The sequence below is a fragment of the Halichoeres trimaculatus genome, unplaced genomic scaffold (genome assembly GCF_033239565.1).
Source record: "Halichoeres trimaculatus isolate MK-OKI-2021-1 unplaced genomic scaffold, fHalTri1.1 fHalTri1_scaffold_23, whole genome shotgun sequence".
NCBI classification, from domain to species: Eukaryota; Metazoa; Chordata; class Actinopteri; order Labriformes; family Labridae; genus Halichoeres; species Halichoeres trimaculatus.
The window spans coordinates 15,792,861-15,812,756 of record NW_027437201.1 but is presented as its reverse complement, the minus strand read 5'-3'; the positions used below and the strand labels follow the sequence as shown (position 1 = coordinate 15,812,756).

Below are 19,896 nucleotides of genomic sequence, written 5' to 3'. Positions count from 1 at the left end.
CTTCCTGAGCTGTAGATCGACTGGTAGCTCTCGGATGTAGAGCGACCCTGTTTCGCCATAGCAACAGCAAAAATCTGTCAAGAAAAACACATTTTGGTTGTTTTATTTCCTGTCATCTTTAAAGTTTTACAAACAGAAGGTTTTTTAAGTCAGATGGGGGCGCCTAACAAGATGGGATAATATTATCAATGGAATGGCAATTGTCTTGCTAACTGATGCTAATACAGACATCCTAACTAGCATGAACACAACCTGTGATGTCTGTGAGTAGCTGCAACTCTTTAAGGTTGGTGGAATAGGCTTTCAAGGGTTTTAAAAGCTGTTATGCTGAATCAGAAGCTAGCTTCAGCCTGAATTAGAAAAATGGCTCCACTCTCCCAAATTAGCATTAAGCTAAAGCAGCAGATTAGCTTGGTTTAGCATAAGAATTGGGATAAAGGGGAAAACAGCTGGTTCGGGATGTTGTGAACTAAGAGTGCATTTGCTGCTCTCAGCCAATAATTAGTATGGAAAAAATCCCACTTTGTGCTGATATTTTGGCAGATAGGTCACTTTTGACTAAGACTATGCTAGGCTAGCTGCCTTAAATAAAAGTGGCGGGAAAACAAATTTTCATTTCCATGAACGAATATGAAATTTAGTATTTTTTTATTTTGACTTTAAAAGACTGCTTTAACTCTTGTACACACTCACAGGTGTACACACACACACACACACACTCACACACACACACGCCAACAGATTCACAGGCACTTCCAGATTAAGCTAATGGGATTACACCATCCAGATTACTTGATCATTGGGACGGACTGAGATTAATCAAGACAGTTTAAGGGAGCATTTGGCCTCCACTTAGCAGATGACAAGGAAGCAATGGAGACAAAAAATTGGCAAGAATGAACTCAGGATGTTAGAAGAAACATTCTTTTTCAACATGGACAGAGTCACTCGGCATGACATGGGTCTCTTTTTCTTTTTTTTCTTTTTTTTTTTGGTGCATTTAATAAATAATTGTTAACAAAATTTCTGGCATTACTCTATAGAAAGTTAATGAAATTCTGTGTGATTTGGTTATACAGAGAACAATACCCAATTTCCAATTAAGCAGCATCCCAAACTGCCCCAGCAGTGTTTCACAAGAACCTACCAGCAGATATTAAGCCTAGTGGTAATATTATATAAAATGAACCCACACAAATGACATCACTGTGCCTAAAAACCCACATGAAAAGAAATGAGAGATTCTTACCTTGAAGTTGAACCTCCTGCCCTGTCTTGCCCTCTGCCCTGTCACAGAGCAGGTAGCACTAAATGGCGTCTTTCTTTCCTCTGCTCATTCCCTCCACCCTTCTTTCCTCACATCTTAAGAAAATCACCTTCCCTGTTCCCAGCCGCCCTCACACCCTCAAACAGTCGGCTTTGCTCCGTTGTCACCTGTCCTCTTCTTGATCTTCTCCCCTGTCTCTTTCCTCATTACCGGACCCAATGTGAACTTGGCATGGGTATAAAAATGGGGACTTTTCTTTCTTGATGTGTGAGCTGAGTGGTGTGTGCATGTGCGTGTGTGTAAGAGAGAGGGGGCCATCACTCTGCCTTTAGCTCTGAGGATTAGATGTCATCCCATTAGCTGCCGTCCAATCCTTAAACAGTACTAGTGTGTGTGTGCATGTGTGTAAGTGAAACAAGGGCTGGTGGCTGAGTGGCTAATGAGCCTTTTGACTCTGATTTAAGAGCAGGTCGGTTGTTAAGGCAGACGTTTATATTAAGTTATTTACATGCATGGAGTTGTTTGTCAGGTGGATCAGACGTGACTATTTAAAGGAGTGGATAAATCCTAACAAGGTGGCATTGTAAGACTGAACATGAAAGCAACAGGGTACTGTAAGCTTGTGTTGGCTTCAGGGTACTCACAATGCTATTCACCATGTTGTCTGTCTGCGAGCAGCGGGCTCTGATTTGTGTTTACTCAGGTGTGTTAAATACTTGATTCTGATTGGTCAAGACTTTTGAGGAGAATTAGGACAACTGAAAACAAAAATTTAAAGGTTAGGCTAGTTTTAGTTTTAAAATGTGTTTAATGGGACTATAAAGTCAGAGTTATTGCTTTTATTTAAAAATTCAGGTATTAAAAACAGAAAGTCATATTTTTGTGAAAACAGATATTACTATGATTTCAACTATAAAATGTAATTTTTTTTATCAAAATATGGCAGATTTTTCTGATTTTAATCTGATTTTGATCTGATTTAAATCATAAGTCTGGGGTAATAGCAGGAGCTTTGGCATAAGAGTCAGATTTTTTTGCAAAGGTCAGTTTTTTTTTTTCATCTGGCACAACAATTGATAAATTTCAGACGCCCTTATCTTATTGTCTCCAAAACCCCTGAATATTTTTCAAAATTAAAAGTGACACCACAGACAACATGATCACCCTGAAATCTGAATCAAACATCTTTCACTAGTGCCTGTTCACACTGAGGCAAAAACATCAGTTTTTGTCTGAGTCTGGTTGTAATAAATAACAAATAACGAGTTGTAAGGTTCAGATTTGAGAGACTGCATGTGAAATATTCTGATCTTAGTTTAATACAAAACTATGATACTTCTAAGCCTCATTGCAGTTGAAAAGAAAAACTGAGGGAATTATCACAATCACAGCTTTACTGTTTTTACAACATATACAAAAGAGCTGCCCAACAACTGCAGAGGAGGGAGGATATGTGTCAAAGCAGAAACTAAATCAGCTGTGTGTACCTTTAAGCCAATGATCAAAAGCCAAGATAACAAAGTGAAATGTGAGAATCAACCACCTGTGTCGTGCTTTCACTAGTCACTTCACACATTGCTGCTGAACAGGACAACCACAGGACGCTCATGTTTGAAAGTGAAACACCACCTGTGGATGTAACTGGAAACAATGACCGGTAAGCAGTTACCTGTAATATACCTGTATTAAACCTGTATAACACTCTTTCCTTGTTAATGTTTGTTTGTTCAGACCAGGTGTCTCTGGCTGTCGGTGTTTCTCTGGGTCTCCTTTTCCTCCTGCTGCTGGCTCTGATGGTTTACTGTCTATGGAGGAGGAGGAAGAAGGCTCAGGGTCACTATGAGGAGCTGCCCTCTGCAGCACCTTCAGTGCCCGCATGCTCTCCTCCTGTGATCCTGGTGTCCCAGAGCTCCTGGACCACGTTGGTACCATGCAAACAAAAAACAAAACTTAAGTAGGAAATCAGTAATTGCACACAGAAGGTCTTTCTAACTCTTCTTGTCCTGTGTGAAAGGCCCAGTGAGATCCCTTTCACCTTACCTCCTCGCTTTATGACACAAAACCAGACTGAACTGGAAAATGAGCAGGAGGAAAACATAGAGGAGTTAAAGATGGATGCATGGAGGAGGACCATGCTGGATCATCGAGGATCACTGTCTGTCAGCGGTGAGTCTTTATTGCTGTTATTACAACATAAGATAATTCTGAAAACATCATGAGCAAGATTTGAGAACTGTAAGATGCATTTTTGCTAAAGATATTTAGATTTCCGAAGTGACAATGAACCTCGTCTCCATCAGGATGGTACCCAGTGGGGAAAGTCTTGGCTGGTCTCTACTCGGCTCCTCTAAATGAGGTTGTCGTGGCCCCTCCCCCTGGCATGGCCACCCGCCTCTGCTTCTCTGTGGAGTATCGACACGGCAGTGAGCAGCTGGTGGTCTCTTTGCTCCGCCTTGGTAACCTTCCTCCTCGCTTCCATGGAAATGTGACACTAGTGGAGCTCCGGCTTCTCCCTGATGACCGGCGGCCCCGTCAGGCCAAGGCCCGAGGCACGGGGCCCGACCCTGAGTTCAATGACTGCTTTGTTTTCCAGGTAAGGATATAGAACATTACGCTTTTACACATCTGCTGGGAAGAAGAAGAGAAGACTCAGAAAATGAAAATACACTCTCCATTGACTCCTCTCAGGTGTCAGGAGTGTGTGTACCCCAGGGGACACTGAGTGTGTGTGTGCTGAGTGTGGAGCAAGATGGCAAACGCCACGCTGTGGGCAGGGTGCTGTTTCCTCTGGAGGGGGAGCTGGGTCAGGCTGGCAGGGTGCTGTGGAGGGACCTGGAGACAGAGGATGACACACAGGTACATAACATATAATGTTCACGCATGAATTCAAGATTTAAAGCTTGAAGTCTGTCATCTTTTATCTGTGTCAGTGTTCAGAGCAAGGTGATGTGCAGATATCCCTCAGCTACAGTCCAGGTCTGCAGCGCCTCTCTGTGGTGGTCCTGAGGGCCCGAGGACTACACTTGCAGACAGAAACAGGTATGTGGTCGTATGATCATGAACAACATTGTTGGTGATGAAAATAATCCAGTATCTATGTGTTTTTCAGGTGTGTGTGCCCAGGTGAGCTTGCAGATTCACACCCAAGTGGTGAAAATAAAGCGCAGCTGTGTGGTGAAAGGTTTCAACCCAAGTTTCAACTACAGGATGACCTTTAAACTCAGAGCACAGCACTTGGACGAGGCCTGTCTCAGGATTGAACTGCAGGAGCCAAACGACAATTGCTCAGGTGAGAGGGTTCACAGCTCTTATTAACCTGCTTCAATGCGGGCTGTGTTCATTCTTTATTTCAGCACTGGAAATAAAATTATACTCTTTTTTTTCCTTTTCTCCCAGAGCCTCCAGCCCTGCTCGGTGTGCTGGTGTTGGGTCCCTTCATGTATGCCAGAGGCCAGCAGCTGAAGCACTGGATGGACATGGTCAACGCACCACAGGAGGCAATTAAGCTGTGGCACAGACTTAGCAGAGCCACATAACACTATAAAACCCATATGATGTACACATACAAACATTTTTACAACAATAAAAGATAGATGTTATCAATTAATCCATTTCAGTGAAGCTTTTTTGTTACATAAACTTTTTATGACTATTTTGAATAGAGACTTTTGAATAGTCCTTCTCTAGTTTTGAAAAACTTTCTGAGTTCGTCCAGCAGGCAGCGCCCTCTCACTTTCTGTCAGTTGACGCAGCCGCAGTTTGAACCACCGAGTGTAAACAGGAAGTGAGTGAAAATATGCACGGACAGAAACATTAATTTGTCTTTCAAGCGTTTATTTGTGTTGTTTACGATTTTTTTTGACCATGAAGATAAACGAGAACACTTTACTGGAGGGTAACAAAGTCGTGTTGGTTCCTTATACCGAAGAGCACGTGCCAAGGTAACACGAACAGCTGTCTGTTTGACACGTGAGCATCAAAGTCCCTTATATCTAGCTTTTTTTATTGATTTATTTTTCATCTTCTAGTGTACAGTCTTGACAGTTGAGCTTTTAGTGTATTCACGATGTATCATAATATAGATTAGCATAGCCAGCGTTAGTTTATAACACATAGCATAGCTAGCTAGCTAAGCTGCAAGATTGAAGTGATGCTCAAAGCTTTTATTTTGAAAGTTTGTAAAGCTTGCTAAGGAAACATTTCTGTAAAAATTAGGTATGTAAGAAAATTGTAAAAGTATAGAGGTATCTATTGTGGATCCTGTAAAAAATAAATCTTAGAATTATTCAAATGTTTTTGCAGATCAGTATTTATATATGCAGAAGTTTTTTTTCCCTATTAACTTGTCCCCCTGTTTCAGATATCACGAGTGGATGAAGTCTCCTGAGCTGCAGCAGCTGACGGCTTCAGAGCCGCTGACCCTGGAGCAGGAGTACGATATGGCAAAGAGCTGGAGGGAAGATGATGACAGTAAGGAGTTATCAATAAGACCTGAACACAAAAAAATGACACCTTCAGACAGTCTTCAGGATGAAAAATGTTGTTCAGAGCTTCCTAAATTCACACACACCCTAGTTTGGATTTTTTTACTCATAAAATTTATAATATCTATGTGTCATTTATGCATCTTTCAGAGTGCACCTTCATTATCTTGGACAAGCAGCGATGGGGAGACAGCAGTGTAGAAGAGGAGCAGTGTATGGTAGGGGATGTCAACATCTTCCTGACTGACCCCACAGACCTGTCCTTGGCTGAGTTGGAGGTCATGATAGCAGGTGAGGATCAATATTTCTCATGAGCAAAATGTCGAGTATGAACATCTTTGATTGCTCCTGTTGTGTGAGACATTTCCTGACGCTTACACACCCTTGCTTTCACAGAGCCCACTTACAGAGGAAAGGGAATTGGGAAAGAGGTGACCAGCATGATGATGTGCTATGGTGAGAATATCGCACAAGCCAAATGGAGTATTTTCTGAAAACATGTCAATTTCTCTGAGTGAATTGCTCTGTTGCTTCTCACCAGGAGTCACAAAACTTGGGGTGAAAAAGTTTGAAGTGAAAATCGGACTAGACAACAAGATCAGCATCTCCATGTTCAAGAAACTCCACTTCCAGGAGGTAAAGAGATCACATAACCTCAGTGTGGGGTGTCTGAATGTAAGGGTGAATCTAACCTTTGTCTTTTTGTCTGTCACAGGTGTCTGTGTGTAACGTGTTCAAAGAGGTGACTCTGGTGCTGATGGTGGATGAGACTGTGAGAAAGAGGCTGCTGGATGACACGGCGGACATGAAGGAGGGGGACTACAGACAGACCTGCAGCAACAGACAGGAACTTTTTTCATTGTGAGAGAGCTGCACTCAAATCCAGACATAAAGGAGAGAATTCTGCACATAGGGGGAGGAAATCTAAAGCCCAAAGCTGGTGTGTGATAACACACACTTTTGCAGAACAGAGATGCAACCCTGAGGACCAACTGAAATTTTTATTGTGCAGAAGGATGTTGCATCAGTCTCTCGTTGGTTGTTTTACAGTGGGGAAACCATGAAACGACAAAAACAACAGCACAATATATGAGGGTGTTCGTTCATCCATTAAAGGATCGAAAAATATTACAAACTGTGTAATTTGTGCTAATATCTTTTTACACAACATCAGGGTGTTTGAAATGCTGCTGCACAGAAATCAGTTTCCATTTGGTTACTGCCTCCTAATGAATGAAACACATCTTTTGTGCATTACATTAGAAACCTGTCTCATGTTACTTAATTGCCACAGAAGTCTGCTATATGTATCTTAATGTTCTTTTTACCAGCAGAAACAAACGGCAGCTTTACTGAACGACTATCATATTGCACCAACGTGAAAAGGAAGCTCCTAATTCTTCTGGTGTCCTCACAAACCACAGTGAACTGTTTCCTGTTCCATAAACGGGAGAATCAGATATGAGTGTTACTTCCTTAAAGAAAAATCATTTAGAGTCCTTCTTGATACTTATTAATTAATCTGTTTTGGATCTAAAATCCTTTTCTTGAACAGAATTTTCCAACAGAGCAGATTCAAAGTGCAGACATGTTTCAGTGCATAGCCATTTATTAATGCTGACAATGTTTGAGCATGCACAGAGCTGTACAAGAACCACAGCAGCAAAGGCTGCTTTAGGCACAAAAACACCCCAATGATGAAAGAGCGATGAGTTAAATGAAAAGATCTTTAACAGAAACCGTTTTATGACATGAATTTGTCCAACAGATAAAAAAAAATTGTAAAGGGAAAGACTTCAAGACTTTGGATGGCTAGTTTGAAACAAACACCTGTAATTACAGTTAGAGCTGCAGTGCTCTTAAAGGGCCATACCACTGTTTTTTGCATGAAATACCACCTGGAAAAAAGAAACAACAAAATAATACTGTTTACTGTAATGCCATTGAGGTGCAAATTCAAGTTCTCATTAAATAGATTTGTTCTGAAATTAACAGAACTGCTGCACACTTGATGCTCACTGGATCCTGCATCCTCATGTTGAGGAGTCTTCTCATTACTTTGCAGAAACATTTGAAAGAAATGAGTGAAGGGATCTTAAAAACACAACGTAAACTGGTCCAAAACACAACAGTAAGAGTTTACAAAGGGTGTTAAAGTGTTTGGCGCAGATAAGCTAACACATGCTAAAAGGTTCATGAGTTTGGTCCTTTTTGTACAGTATGTGCACACAGTAGAGCCTGAGTGGTACCAGATTTTGAGGCGAATAGATACATATGACTTTTAGAGTTTAAATAAAATCTGATGCTCAGTTTGGATTTTTAGAGGATAGCACCACGTTTTCTGAATAGAGTATCATAACAGGGCTAATAATTTCTCGTTTTTTAAGCTTCTTTGGCATATCTGAGCAGAAACATAACAGGCTTGTAGTTATTTCTGAAACAGTAAAAGGTTCTTGTCTCTTTCTTGTCTGTAGTTCAGATAGTTACACCTTGGATAAACTGTGGGATTTTGCTGGTTTCACTGATTTTAATCTTAAGGAGGAGATCACAGATGAGTGAGCTTTACACTCACTGCACATGCTCAGACTGGCACATCCATCACTGGCTGAAGCACGACTCACACTGGCACTTAATATGTGACTCCACACCTTAGTGCAGCACGGACAGGGCAACCTGACATTTCACTTTATATCGCTCAAATCCTCCCAAAGCTCCCATGAGCTGCACGCAGACAAACACCAACTCAGGGCGGAGGTCAAAGTGCGAACATGGTCAGCAGGGAGACATTCAAGGTGCGTTTATTTTTTACAAAACAGGCTGTAGTACAAAGAGGGTACAAGAGTGACAACAATTCCATAGGAATTTAAGATGATTTGAACACATCTGTCCACCCCCTTCATTTCCTGCACTGACCCGCCCACCTCCAGCTCCACCAACAGGGCGAGAGGATGCAGGAGAACGTCTGCATGAGACTCATGATTTCAACACATTCAAAAAAGAAAAATATTTACAGGTCAGGGAGAAAAACCTGCAGCTCTGACGGAGACAGATGATAGTTTTAATTCTTTGATGCTTGAGCAGATTCCAGAAACTCCTTTGCTGCAGCGGACAGGTTTGCCACCAGCTGTCTGACCACACCCTCCTGCTCTTTGACCCAGGAGAGACCGTCATCCACAGCGATGTTGACCGGCACGCACATGGCTTCCTTCTGCAGGTCAGTTAGCCGGCATGCAGCGGCAACTCCTGCCAATCCCAGACAAAGCAGGAGGAGGAGCTTGAAGAGGAGGCCGATGAGAGAGCGTTGAGGTTTTGGCGCTGATATAACGACCTTTTTATCTGCTGTGGTGAAAAGATAAAGGGACTTTAGATCAGGACAAATTTTTAAAGCACAAAACATTGTGTTTGTTTGAGCCTTGATAGATTCTACACAAATCTGGGATTCAGGACATAAAAATGCTCTGTAGATCAAAACAGGGGAGAAATAAACAACATTCTTCCCAGAAAACAAATAAATTAAATCCTCATCTTATCCTGTTTTTTAGGAAGCAAGAACAGAGCTCATAAATATGATACCAATTTGGCAGCTGCTGATCAAATGTGAGTCTGATTTTACTTATCAATCATTTTTCTATTCTTTTTTCTTATGTTCTTTTTTCTATTCTTTAATCTGATAATCTCAGAACTGAGAGGTCAGGATTGTTTAAAAAAATCTACATGTCTTTAAAGTCAGATGTCTTTCTGCTTTGCCTTGGTCAGGCAGGACAGCGGAAGAAAGACAGGATGCAGTGAAGAGTGGTGGCTGGGAATCGAGCCAGCAGCTGCTGCTTTAAGGTCTGTAGCCCCTGTGTCCTGCATGCATGCTTTGACCACTAAGCTAAACCAGCACCTCTCATTCTGAACATATAATGATGTGGCAATTCTCCCTTTGGCATCTCAAAGCCAAACACAAGCCGTATCAGTTGTTGGTAGAGGTGAACTTTAACTCTAAGACAGGTTGAAATGTTCCTTTAAGAGGAGCATGATGATTCAGAACTTTCACCCCACCTGCTGCCTGTCCGTTCTTTTTCTTCTTCTCCTCATTCTTCTTCTTCTGTTGTTCCCGTGCGGCAGCAGCTGCCACCTGAGCGTTATACTCTTTCCTCCTCTTCTCCTTCTCCTCTGCCTTCTCCCGTTTACGAGCCTCCTTTTCTCGGGCCTCTCGCTCCCTTTGTTTTGCCTCCTTCTTCTTCTCCAGCTCTGAGTGATGATGAGAATAAATTTGTTTAGACGAGATGTGGAGAGATCAATGTCATATTTGTTTGAAGCGGGGCTATATTTTAGAAAATGTTTGACAACATTCCTGCCATAAATTCGTTACTCCATTTATTAAATTCTCAGCTGAAAAACCTCTGAAATATAAAAAGGACATATGGAAAGAATTCTTAAGCTACATGAATGTTTTGGTTTAGCAAAGGCATCTGAAGATTTTATAAGGAGATAGATTTATTTATTTACCCTTTTCTCTCAATAAGCGTTTCTCTCGTGCACGATCTACCTCATCCTGGATCACTCTCATGTGCTGCAGGACCTGAAAAGGAAATAATCTTTAGTGATGGATTCCGCAGACCTCATATTTGTCCTCTTTATTTCTCGGATTTGCTCTTTCTTTCACCTTGGAGGCACACTGTTTGCACTGCTTCTCATCCAGGCAGTCTCCTGCTGCCTTGGCCAGAACAGGCTCCAGTGGGTTATCCTTCAGGTCCAACCACTTCAGACTCTGAGATCATAGAGAAAACAGGTAAACAGTCAAATCATAAAAAGCTTGTATTTATACAACAGAGACATTATTGTTGCCTACTCATGAAGCATTTGTTTTATGAGTAAGAGTTTTTTTGAGGCACTCACTCTGAGCTGAGAGAAGCTAACAGGAAGAGCAGTCAGCTTGTTGTTGTATAGATCCAGATGCTGGAGGTTGATCAGGTTCCCCAGGTCATCTGGCAGACAGGTGAGCTGATTTTTACTGAGATCTATCTTCACCAGGTGTGTCAGGTTGCAGAACTCTGGCTACGTTCAAGAAACAAAGAAGCAGAAACAATGCAGTAGAAGTTGCAGGTAGAGATGTGGAGAGTAGTCAACCTCGGATACAAAAAAAGCGCTGGATGTCAGGGACTGTTTCAGCTTAACACAAGTGTATCACAGAGTCCCAAATAACACTGGTGTATTAGCAAACATTTACAGAAATACAGATAAAAGTATCCATTCTGAAACACTAAGATATATTTTTTTTTACCCGACCAGAGATTTGTGGAGTGAAGATTGTAACCAGTATAGCAGGATTGTTTCTGTACTTACCGGTAGGGAGGTAATGTTGTTGCATGACAAGTCCAGGACAGTGGCTTTGGTGAAAAACGCCTGTTGGGGTGAATCACAGCACATCACTTTAGCAGCTCTTCAAAACCATAACAAAGAAAATAACGAAAGAAACTGCAAACAAATCATCACAGCTTGAAGTTTAAGTGAAGGTTAATTAATACAGTGTGATAAATGTAAAGTTTTATCACATTTAGCCTTATGTAACATATGTGACTCACCAGCTCTCTGACTGGCACCTCAGTGAGGTTACTCAGGCTCAAGTCCGCCTCATTCCCACTGATTTTATCCTTTAGGTTCAGCACTTTGCTGTTTTTACTCATTCTGGACAGTGTGGAAACACCCTGCGGAGTTTAAGTGAGGAATACACATTTTAACTGGTTGATTTTCTCTAACAGTGTTTACTTTGGACAAGCATAGACCTAGAAACCATCTTTTAACAACAACGTTTTGCATCATTTTCTCACCTGTTATAAAAGTTGAGACGCAGGAGTGTTTACGCTGTGGCAGACGAAGAAAAGACCGGTCCTTATTGTAGAAATAAAGTTATTAGAAATGCTCTGACACGTTGGTGAGTCTGTTATTTTGGAAGCACTGGCTGCCTCAATGAAAATCCACGTCACGGATTGAGCCACAACGCGGTGACGTTGTAGCAAATAGCGCCACCTGCAGCCCCGGAGGTGGCATAACCGCCCACAAATACATAACTACAGCACATGCAGTGACAAGGGAGTGACTTTTTACATCCCTCTACAATCAAAACAGTACTGTATGGAAGTCCGTTTCAATTAGTTGAAAAAATTTAAAGAAAAAGTAGTTGGTTAATCATTGTAATGAGATACTAAGTCATAATAATGACAGTATCTTATTATGAAATGGTGTCTTAGAAATAGTCACCAGCTTCTGTTACCACATAACTTTATCATTTGATGCAGCTATGAAGGAAAGTTACAAGTGATTCCAGGAAAGAAATGGAAAACAAGAGAATAGTGCATAAGAAATCACGAGAGGGGTCATTAATGACAGTAGCCACATAAGTGGAAGACAGAAATAAACTACTTATGCTCTGGTAGACAAACTGGTTCACCCACAGGTCCCTGAGGAAGACTTATTCCGTGATTGTTTTTGAGGTGGATATGAAGCTTCACAAAAAAAAAGAAGAAGAAGAAGAAGAAGGAGAAGAAAGTCACTTGTGCCTGCCTGTGCTTTAATGGATAAAAATATTAAAAACATGTAACTTGATTGTTGGGTGGTTGGATATTTGAATCACTGTGGAAAGCCTTATTAAAGTTTAAAACATGACAAACAAATGTATGGAAGACAGTAATACTATCCATCTATACCCAGCAGCAACTCTTCTATAACATCCTTTGCGATTTCAGCTTAGTATCCCTGAAACCTTCTTTAACTTACATTATCTTGAAGCAAACACAAGAGACTTACTATATCTTTTAAATGATGATGAAAGACACTATTTACAATAAAATCTTGAGTGAGATGCCCAATCAGACTTTTTGTTGGAAACAAGGATGGACCAACTAATATACAGCCTGCAGCCCTGGACTGCTCCCTCTGCTGGCCAATGATTCCCTCTTCCCTGTCCTACAACAACAAACAGCCAAATGAATATGAAATTGTATGGCAGGATAAAATACCAAAAATTAAACAGAGGAAATAAATCAGCATGCGTTGTTTTATTGTTTAAATCAACAGTTACAATCCTTCCCTCTTCATTTCTGTTTTTTACTAAATATTTTGAGCAGGCTGCCAATCACACATCCTATCCTTTATGTCCTCTCATGTCACACTCGAGTGCATTGAAACTGAGGGTCCTTCACTTATTCTGACAAGAAAGTAAAACATTTTTACAAAGAGACTTATTCTGCATCTCCTATAATGCATGCATCAAATATATGTCAGCATCAGTTAATATATGTAATACACATTTACCAACACCTACATGCTATACTTTGTATTCTATCATAGTTATCTGTGACAACTGAATTCCTAAAGCACCATGGTTGCATATTTAATATTGACTTTGTAAAGGAGGTAAGGATAGCAGTATGTGTAGCATACATGATTTTGACTGAACAAGATCTATAATAAAACACATCACCACCACTCCAAAACACTGTACATTTACAATTTCACAATATCTGCTTCATAGATGAATTAAGTACTAAATATGAGTGAAGTATAATATTACAATATAATTAGATTGTAAAGTACTAACATTATGTGAGATATGGATGGCATACTAAGGCCATTGTATAAATTTGTTAGAATGAAGTTACTAATGTTTATAACTTTATTTTTAGAACTACGTTACCAATTATCAAAAATGAAAGACTGATGTTTGTAAGACAACAAATCTCAAACTTATGAAGAAAAAGTTTCAATTAGTAGAGAAATAAAACAACTATTTTGGTGGAGCAAAGAAAAAAAAAGCCTTGAACTTGTTGTAAAAACATAAATATGTTTATACAAACTATATCTTTGATTAAAAAAAAATGTTTTACATCTATAAGAAAAAAGACAGCTAAATGTTTTTTAAAATGCACTACAAATTGGACAGAAAAAAAAAACTTTTCATAATGGGAAGAAAAATCCTAAATCTGTATCAATAATGTCCGACGTTAAAAAGGGGGCAAAAAGCAAGAAATGAAACCAAATGTCAGAAAAAAATTAAATTCTACACAAATTGAACTAAAACTAATTTGTGTTCGAGGTGAAGATCATCTTAGCATTTCAGCATTCCTCAGTAAGACAAAAAAATCTGTAAACACATCCCTAAATCTGTGTCAAAAAGTCAGAAATCAGACTGAGAACTATAAAATAAGATTTGTGGAAAAATGTCTCAAGTTTGTAAAAAAAAATTAATAAATAAATAAAAATGTAAAAGTTTTGTGAAAGCTGAACTAACACTATTGCAATGGTCCAAAAACATTTCAGCAAAACCTCAGTAAGTTAATAAGGCTGAAGGGAGGTCATCAAAGTCCATCATATATCTTAACTGGGTGTTAAGTTTACCCAGTTACTCCTTTGTCCAGTTATAAAACATAAAGGTTAACAAAGCAACAGTCAGCAGGTAGAAGATGATGAAAACCTTGTGGATTCTTTGGGCCAGTCTGGTCCAGTAGCGGGTCTTATTTGTGTCTAACATGTTCTGGAGCAGAGACAACACTTTGATCACACTGTTTTCCTCATCATTGGGTCCCTCTGACAGCTGTTTGTGGCTCACCTGGAGAAGATATGAAATGATCTGTGGTTAGAGAACAGGTACTGAATCAATGAACTTTCATGTGGTGTAATCCTGACCTCTTTTTCAACCTGCAGCAGTTCAGATGAAGTTTCACCAGAAGGCCAATCAGAGGTGGAAGCACAAGGAACCAGTTCAAGGCCTGAAAAATATTCAGACAGGTTGGTATAATAAGATCCTAGCACAGGTTATGTTAATGTATGAGAGAACTCAGACGGCAGCTAAAGTCTGTGGTAATGACTCTCACCTCTAAAACAGCTACATAATTTGGTGCTGCCTTCTTTTTCCACACTCTCCTCACTCAGGTTTTGGTTATCTTCCTCTTTGTCTTTGGGTGCAGAGTCTTTCCCCATCAGGCATATCACCAGGATTGTCTCCAGCAGGCTCAGCATCATCAAACCAAAAATACTGATGCAGAATGCCACTAGGGACAGACAGAAGCACAAAGGTATAAAGTAAAAAGTCAGACCCCCTTTTTTTTTTTTAACACAACAAATAAGAGTAAAACCATTTACACAAGGGAATCACATCCTATTATAGCACATTAAAGAAAAAGAAGGTAAGTTTCTTCACCAATCAGAGGAATCCTGTCAGAAGAGGCAGGCAGGATTTCGTTCAGAAGGAGCTGCATCAATATGACAGCGAGCAGCACAGAGATCTTAAAGCCCACCTTCCCACCGTCTTCTGGCATCATGAAGGAGGCCAAGTCCAGAGACCAGAGCAACAGGACAGGTAGGATGAAGTTGATGATGTAGAGTATGGGTCGCCTCTTCATGGTGATCTGTAAGATTATGTACAACCGGGTCAGAGCTTAAGTAAGGCTTGGACTAAAAATGCAGCTGTAACAGGTATTTTATAACACATAGGTCGCAACAAGACTTCCTTTGTGTAACAATGAAACAAAAGCTATACAAGACTCTTGATCAGTGTTTGCCTGTATACACAAATACTTACAGTGTAAACAACCATGCTTTGATTGATATCAAAATTATCTTCATTTTGGATGGAAGATGTCATGTTGATGAACTCCCACTCAGTCTTGGACTGCATCAGTTTTTGAGACCAACCTGTAATCCTCTGATTATCACCGGACTGAGAAAGCTTTATGCTCTCGTCTGTTGTGGGATCAAAACAAAAGAATTGGTTATCTCATCAGTCAAAGGAAAAGTTTATGTGAGACAGACGGTGAGGGGCTTACCAGAGTGTATTATGGACTTAAAGGTGAGGTTGCATTTCTGAGTGTCAAAGGGAAATTTGAAAACATGCATCCTGCAAGTGCTGACCACGACCATGTCTTCCCTCAGCCACATATCACCATCGCTAAAGACCTTCAGATAAGGGCTCGGACCAGCCTTGTCCTTCTCAGTCCTGTATGAGAACAAACACAAAATATTAGACTTTACACAAAAAGAGAATTTTTGATCAGTAGAAGTAATGTATTTTTTTTTAATAAATCACACTCCATGTTTTAAGTTAAGGTTGCTGACGTATTTTTCTGTATCATATAAATGCAGACTCCCGAGCTCCCTCAGTCTTCAGTCTGGACTGAACTATTAGGCGTGGAATCATGTTGTCACAATTCATTTATTTGACCTGATTAAGTCAAATAACAGTCATTGTGCATTCATAAGTCATTTTCTTCCGACTTGAATACTGATATTATATATATATATATATATATATATATATATATATATATAATTATTATTATTATTATTTATTTATTTTTTTTATTATTATTATTATTATTATTTTATTTTATTTTTTTAATTTAATTTTATTTTTTTAATGTCAGGCACCTTTAGGTTCACTTAAGTTTTAAGTGTTTAGCACTTTGGTCAGCACCACAGGACAACTATGGAGCATGTAATATGTCAGAAGTTAACTGTCTTAAAGAGTATATTTGGATCTGTGGGTGTGACAGAATGCACTTCTTCAAACTTACATTTCTGCAATAGTTAAATCTGGTGTCCACACAGATGTCGTAGGGATATTTATCTTGTCAATACCACAGAACTCAGAACTATTCCACGAAAGGAATTTATCCCTCCATGTCTACAGGGGATAAAAGAGAAAAAGTCAGTTTATCAAAAAGAAAAATCATTGATGAAGTGAAAAGTGACTGCTCTGAGACTCACCACATCAACCCAAATGTAGGACTCAAAACGCTGGTCCTTCTCATTCTGGGAAAAAAGGGATGTCTGTGAATCATTTTACTTTAAGTGTTTAAACAAAGTAAGGACGTGTGTGGAGAAATTAAAGTTCATCAGACTGTTTGAACAAAAAGAGGAAAATACATTAAGTTCTTGCACTGATGTGCCATCAGCAAACAAAAAGTGGATAATTCTTTCAAAGCGTCTTGGCGTGCTCTACAGCACACAGCCTAATGGGGACAGTGGTGCATTAACAATATCCATATCTCCAAAAATGCTGTTAACACTGAAACGAGCTGTAGCTCACTGGCTAATGACACAAATGATCATAAATGTAACTTGTTGTTTTGTAATATTCTGTCAAAGAAAAGGAGACAGACATGAGCTCTCACCACTTCCAGAATTGCGTAGAGCAGCACATCTAGCTGTAACTTTAACGGCTCCGATATGTTGTTAACAGGCTGAGTCAGGGTCCACAAATCTTTCTTCTTGGTCAGGTTCAGATGTTGGACAACATCTCGATAAGTGCATTGAGATAGTGCTGAATCTAAAGTGAAAAGATCAGGACACATTAGCTTTTACAGAGTTAACCCTAAAGTTAGCAAATTGGCGATAAAAAGACACCAACAACTATTATTTTTGAAAAGTTCAGATCAAAGTAAGACCAATTTGCAAACTAATCACAAAGCATGATTTCCCATAGTTGTGATTTAAACTGACTTTTGTCCTTGAATTCAATGGTCTACACTAGCATCACATTCAACTTCTCAAACCCTGAAACTCAAAATTTCACAAAGAAACAGTTTTAACAGGAAGGCTGAGGGAACTTCCTACAAGGAAGAGCATCTCAGAGCTGCTCTGCTAACACTGAAGTTTTCTCTGATTTTATCAGTCATCCATGAGAATCACAAAACACTTCCATAAATCTGCATGCATCATTCTGGACTGTGTTAGCTCACCTGTGAACAGAAGAAGAAAGAAGAAACATGTCAGCATCATGATGATGGAAGCTTTCTGAGAGCCGTCAGCATCCTGATCCTTTCTGAAAATGTTTGTCTGTTAAACAATAACTCTTCTTTATGCTAGAGGAGGGCAGGGCAAGTTCCTGTAACAGTCATCATTTTAACAAAAACCACTTAATGCATCAAAGCTTCTGATTTCCATCAAGACCTTCAGTTATTGACCTGTGGTCAAATCAGTTTTCTTTCCCAAGAGCCAATGAAACCCCCAAACTCACTCTCTGTTTATGAAGTGTTTTGGTTAAACTGAAACAGAGCAGAGTGACGTGAAGTTAAAGAGAATGAACCTGAATTTGATCCACGCCTCTGACAAAGTCTGTGAAGGGACGTTTCTAAAGATTGTCCTCCTGCGGTCTAAGGGGGTTAAAAGTGATTTCCTTTCCCCTGTTTGCTGTAAATTTTTCACCCTAATTTGACACCGGTTTATTATCACTCTGTAAAACTGTGGTCGGTTTGGAGGTGAAACTTAAATAATCTACATTGTACAGTGTTCAGATATGATCTTGTTTTGTGCATATACACAGCGGGCCTCAAAAAACAAAAACTTTTTGACATAGGGGAGACCAGGTATCGTTGAAACATGGGGAGAGTTGTGACACCACCAATTCCACCAATCAGGGATAAGATAGGAGTCACATGATCATTTCAATATTTACCCACACACATTATCACACATGGTGACTGTACGGGCTGGAAACAGGTGCGTGCAGATTGAGACAGAGAGGAAAAAGAAACAGATTTTGAGGTAGGAAAGTAAATTTTTTGACGAAGACTAAATTTTGTTTAGTACTAGTACTATTCCAGATAAAAACCATTTGACTTATATCTGGCAAAATGTGATGCATTTTTCCCATGCTAATCTCAATCCACTATGCTTATACAGCGAGCTAAACACTGGCTGACAGGGGTGGGGTGGGTTGTAACACAGATTTAAAAAGTGTTGCATCCCCACAACTGAGAATATTTCATTGGTTTTAATAATGTTACATAATGTCTGGGCAGTGAAAAAGACAAACTGACAGAGGTGTGCCTGCAGATGCTTTTAAAAAAAAAGCATCTGATGAAGTCACAAGTAAAAGACACAACAGTAAGTCAGTCAGAGCACTCACAAAGGCACGTGGGGTCTGCCATGTTCCTACAAATCACTGCAGAAGCTGAGGGTCCAATGATGTCCCAGTGTAGGTTACTGGAGCAGCAGCAGGGTTTTCTCTGAGGTGCAGGAGGAAATGTTGCACTACAAAAAAAAAGGTCACCATTCCCAACAACCATTTGTCACTATTGTTACTTTGATTAAAGATATGTTGTTATGTTGCTTTACGATCAGTCACAGACAGAGAGATTGTTCTGGATTTTTCTATAATAAAAAAAAATAAAACTCTTTTTGAGGGGCGCGGCCTCTGTTTTTGCTTTTTTTTCTAACTGTTACAACCTACCCCAGCATGTGTTACAACCTACCCTGGTAGTGGGGTAGGTTGTAACAAAGCACCACTGTGTATTTGACGTCACCTGGTGAGGTCTGTGATATTCTTGCAGAGGTTTGAATTGGTGCCATTTGTTGTTAACACTTGTGGGTACTTTGCATTAAAGTTTGAGAACTCTGACTTAAAAAATCAGTGAGTTGGAGGTGCTGAAGCAAAAAGTGTTGCAACCATACCCAGTCTCCCCTACATTAATCTCCCACTGATAAATTATTGAAACTTGTAGTGAAGAAAGATGCAGGATGTGGTGAATCCAGGAACTGTGGAAAGTTTCTAATTGATATCAGCTCATATGGACTGAATGTAAAACAAATTGAAAAAACAACATACGTAATATACTTTCAAAGAGCTGTATATGTCAGCTGACTGCCTGCTGTGTATGTCAGTCTTTGCTTTAGGGGACTGGTACATGGATAACACTGCATTTCATACTATCTAACAAGCTTCAGTATTTACCATCACCTCATCTTAAAACAGAAGGAAATAATCCATTTGAGGAATGAATTTTGTTTATTTCTAACTCATGCTACCCATCACCAAGCTTGGATTACCAAAGATGAACTCATAAACAACAGGTTGTCCATGGATGAACACTAAACATGATTGAAGTTATGACATAAAAAGTCAAGAAAACTGTTGATCCTTCTTGCCCAGAAACTGTCTCATCATTCTTGCTCCTAAAAAGCAGAGATAATACTTTCAACATCTCTGCTTCAAAGTCATGGGTCAGCTGGCTGTGGCTCGACTGAAGAAAAGATGTTTAATAGGGTATTACAAGGGGGAAGGGAGGGGTACAACAGATTGTCATAGTTCAGTAAAATAATGACAAAATTAGTCATAATGCTATTAATAGTTCATGATTTTATTGGTGACATCACAAGTGT

The 19,896-nt window shown here is 39.7% G+C and overlaps 4 protein-coding genes across 6 annotated transcripts; 2 read left to right on the top strand and 2 right to left on the bottom strand.

Moving 5' to 3' along the window:
• The first annotated feature begins 3,045 nt into the window (after nt 1-3,045).
• Nucleotides 3,046-4,811, top strand: syt15 (synaptotagmin XV). Its single transcript, XM_074663904.1, has 7 exons — nt 3,046-3,188; nt 3,282-3,433; nt 3,568-3,860; nt 3,956-4,123; nt 4,198-4,306; nt 4,377-4,556; nt 4,664-4,811. The coding sequence occupies exons 1-7, from the start codon at nt 3,061-3,063 to the stop codon at nt 4,801-4,803; spliced, it is 1,170 nt and encodes a 389-aa protein (XP_074520005.1). The 5' UTR covers nt 3,046-3,060; the 3' UTR covers nt 4,804-4,811.
• Nucleotides 4,812-5,018: 207 nt separating this feature from the next.
• nat9 (N-acetyltransferase 9) lies at nt 5,019-7,393 on the top strand. 2 transcript variants are annotated; one of them, XM_074663770.1, is made up of 6 exons: nt 5,019-5,208; nt 5,628-5,737; nt 5,902-6,042; nt 6,148-6,207; nt 6,293-6,387; nt 6,467-7,393. In XM_074663770.1, the coding sequence occupies exons 1-6, from the start codon at nt 5,132-5,134 to the stop codon at nt 6,614-6,616; spliced, it is 633 nt and encodes a 210-aa protein (XP_074519871.1). In that variant the 5' UTR covers nt 5,019-5,131; the 3' UTR covers nt 6,617-7,393. The 2 variants fall into 2 exon arrangements, with proteins under 2 accessions (XP_074519871.1, XP_074519872.1); XM_074663771.1 differs by having other exon boundaries at nt 5,040-5,236.
• Nucleotides 7,394-7,610: 217 nt separating this feature from the next.
• lrrc59 (leucine rich repeat containing 59) lies at nt 7,611-11,732 on the bottom strand. Of its 2 annotated transcripts, none has more exons than XM_074663769.1 (8): nt 11,568-11,732; nt 11,322-11,444; nt 11,083-11,142; nt 10,636-10,794; nt 10,403-10,507; nt 10,246-10,318; nt 9,796-9,987; nt 7,611-9,087 (listed from the first exon to the last, which is right to left on the bottom strand). In XM_074663769.1, exons 2-8 carry the CDS (start codon nt 11,421-11,423, stop codon nt 8,810-8,812), a joined length of 969 nt encoding a protein of 322 aa, XP_074519870.1. In that variant the 5' UTR covers nt 11,424-11,444; nt 11,568-11,732; the 3' UTR covers nt 7,611-8,809. The 2 variants fall into 2 exon arrangements, with proteins under 2 accessions (XP_074519870.1, XP_074519869.1); XM_074663768.1 differs by having other exon boundaries at nt 8,203-9,090; nt 11,568-11,731.
• A 2,405-nt stretch (nt 11,733-14,137) lies between these two features.
• Nucleotides 14,138-18,665, bottom strand: LOC141785470 (5-hydroxytryptamine receptor 3A-like). Its single transcript, XM_074663801.1, has 10 exons — nt 18,644-18,665; nt 16,908-17,062; nt 16,501-16,545; nt 16,308-16,417; nt 15,561-15,730; nt 15,317-15,477; nt 14,936-15,143; nt 14,610-14,786; nt 14,422-14,504; nt 14,138-14,344 (listed from the first exon to the last, which is right to left on the bottom strand). Exons 1-10 carry the CDS (start codon nt 18,663-18,665, stop codon nt 14,138-14,140), a joined length of 1,338 nt encoding a protein of 445 aa, XP_074519902.1.
• Between the last annotated feature and the right edge of the window lie 1,231 nt (nt 18,666-19,896).

Excerpts from the sequence above, each read along its gene's own strand:
- syt15 (XM_074663904.1), top strand. The coding sequence starts at position 3,061 with ATGGTTTACTGTCTATGGAGGAGGAGGAAGAAGGCTCAGGGTCACTAT. Across the intron at positions 3,434-3,567 it reads AGGATCACTGTCTGTCAGCG|GATGGTACCCAGTGGGGAAA; the intron begins GTGAGTCTTTAT and ends CGTCTCCATCAG. Across the intron at positions 4,124-4,197 it reads AGACAGAGGATGACACACAG|TGTTCAGAGCAAGGTGATGT; the intron begins GTACATAACATA and ends TATCTGTGTCAG.
- nat9 (XM_074663770.1), top strand. The coding sequence starts at position 5,132 with ATGAAGATAAACGAGAACACTTTACTGGAGGGTAACAAAGTCGTGTTG. Across the intron at positions 5,738-5,901 it reads CTGGAGGGAAGATGATGACA|AGTGCACCTTCATTATCTTG; the intron begins GTAAGGAGTTAT and ends TGCATCTTTCAG. Across the intron at positions 6,208-6,292 it reads CAGCATGATGATGTGCTATG|GAGTCACAAAACTTGGGGTG; the intron begins GTGAGAATATCG and ends GCTTCTCACCAG.
- lrrc59 (XM_074663768.1), bottom strand. The coding sequence starts at position 11,423 with ATGAGTAAAAACAGCAAAGTGCTGAACCTAAAGGATAAAATCAGTGGG. Across the intron at positions 11,143-11,321 it reads AGGTGCCAGTCAGAGAGCTG|GCGTTTTTCACCAAAGCCAC; the intron begins GTGAGTCACATA and ends TCACCCCAACAG. Across the intron at positions 9,091-9,795 it reads AAAGAACGGACAGGCAGCAG|CAGATAAAAAGGTCGTTATA; the intron begins GTGGGGTGAAAG and ends TTTTCACCACAG.
- LOC141785470 (XM_074663801.1), bottom strand. The coding sequence starts at position 18,665 with ATGGCAGACCCCACGTGCCTTT. Across the intron at positions 17,063-18,643 it reads GGCAGACCCCACGTGCCTTT|ATTCAGCACTATCTCAATGC; the intron begins GTGAGTGCTCTG and ends TTTTCACTTTAG. Across the intron at positions 14,345-14,421 it reads TGCTGCAGGTTGAAAAAGAG|GTGAGCCACAAACAGCTGTC; the intron begins GTCAGGATTACA and ends TATCTTCTCCAG.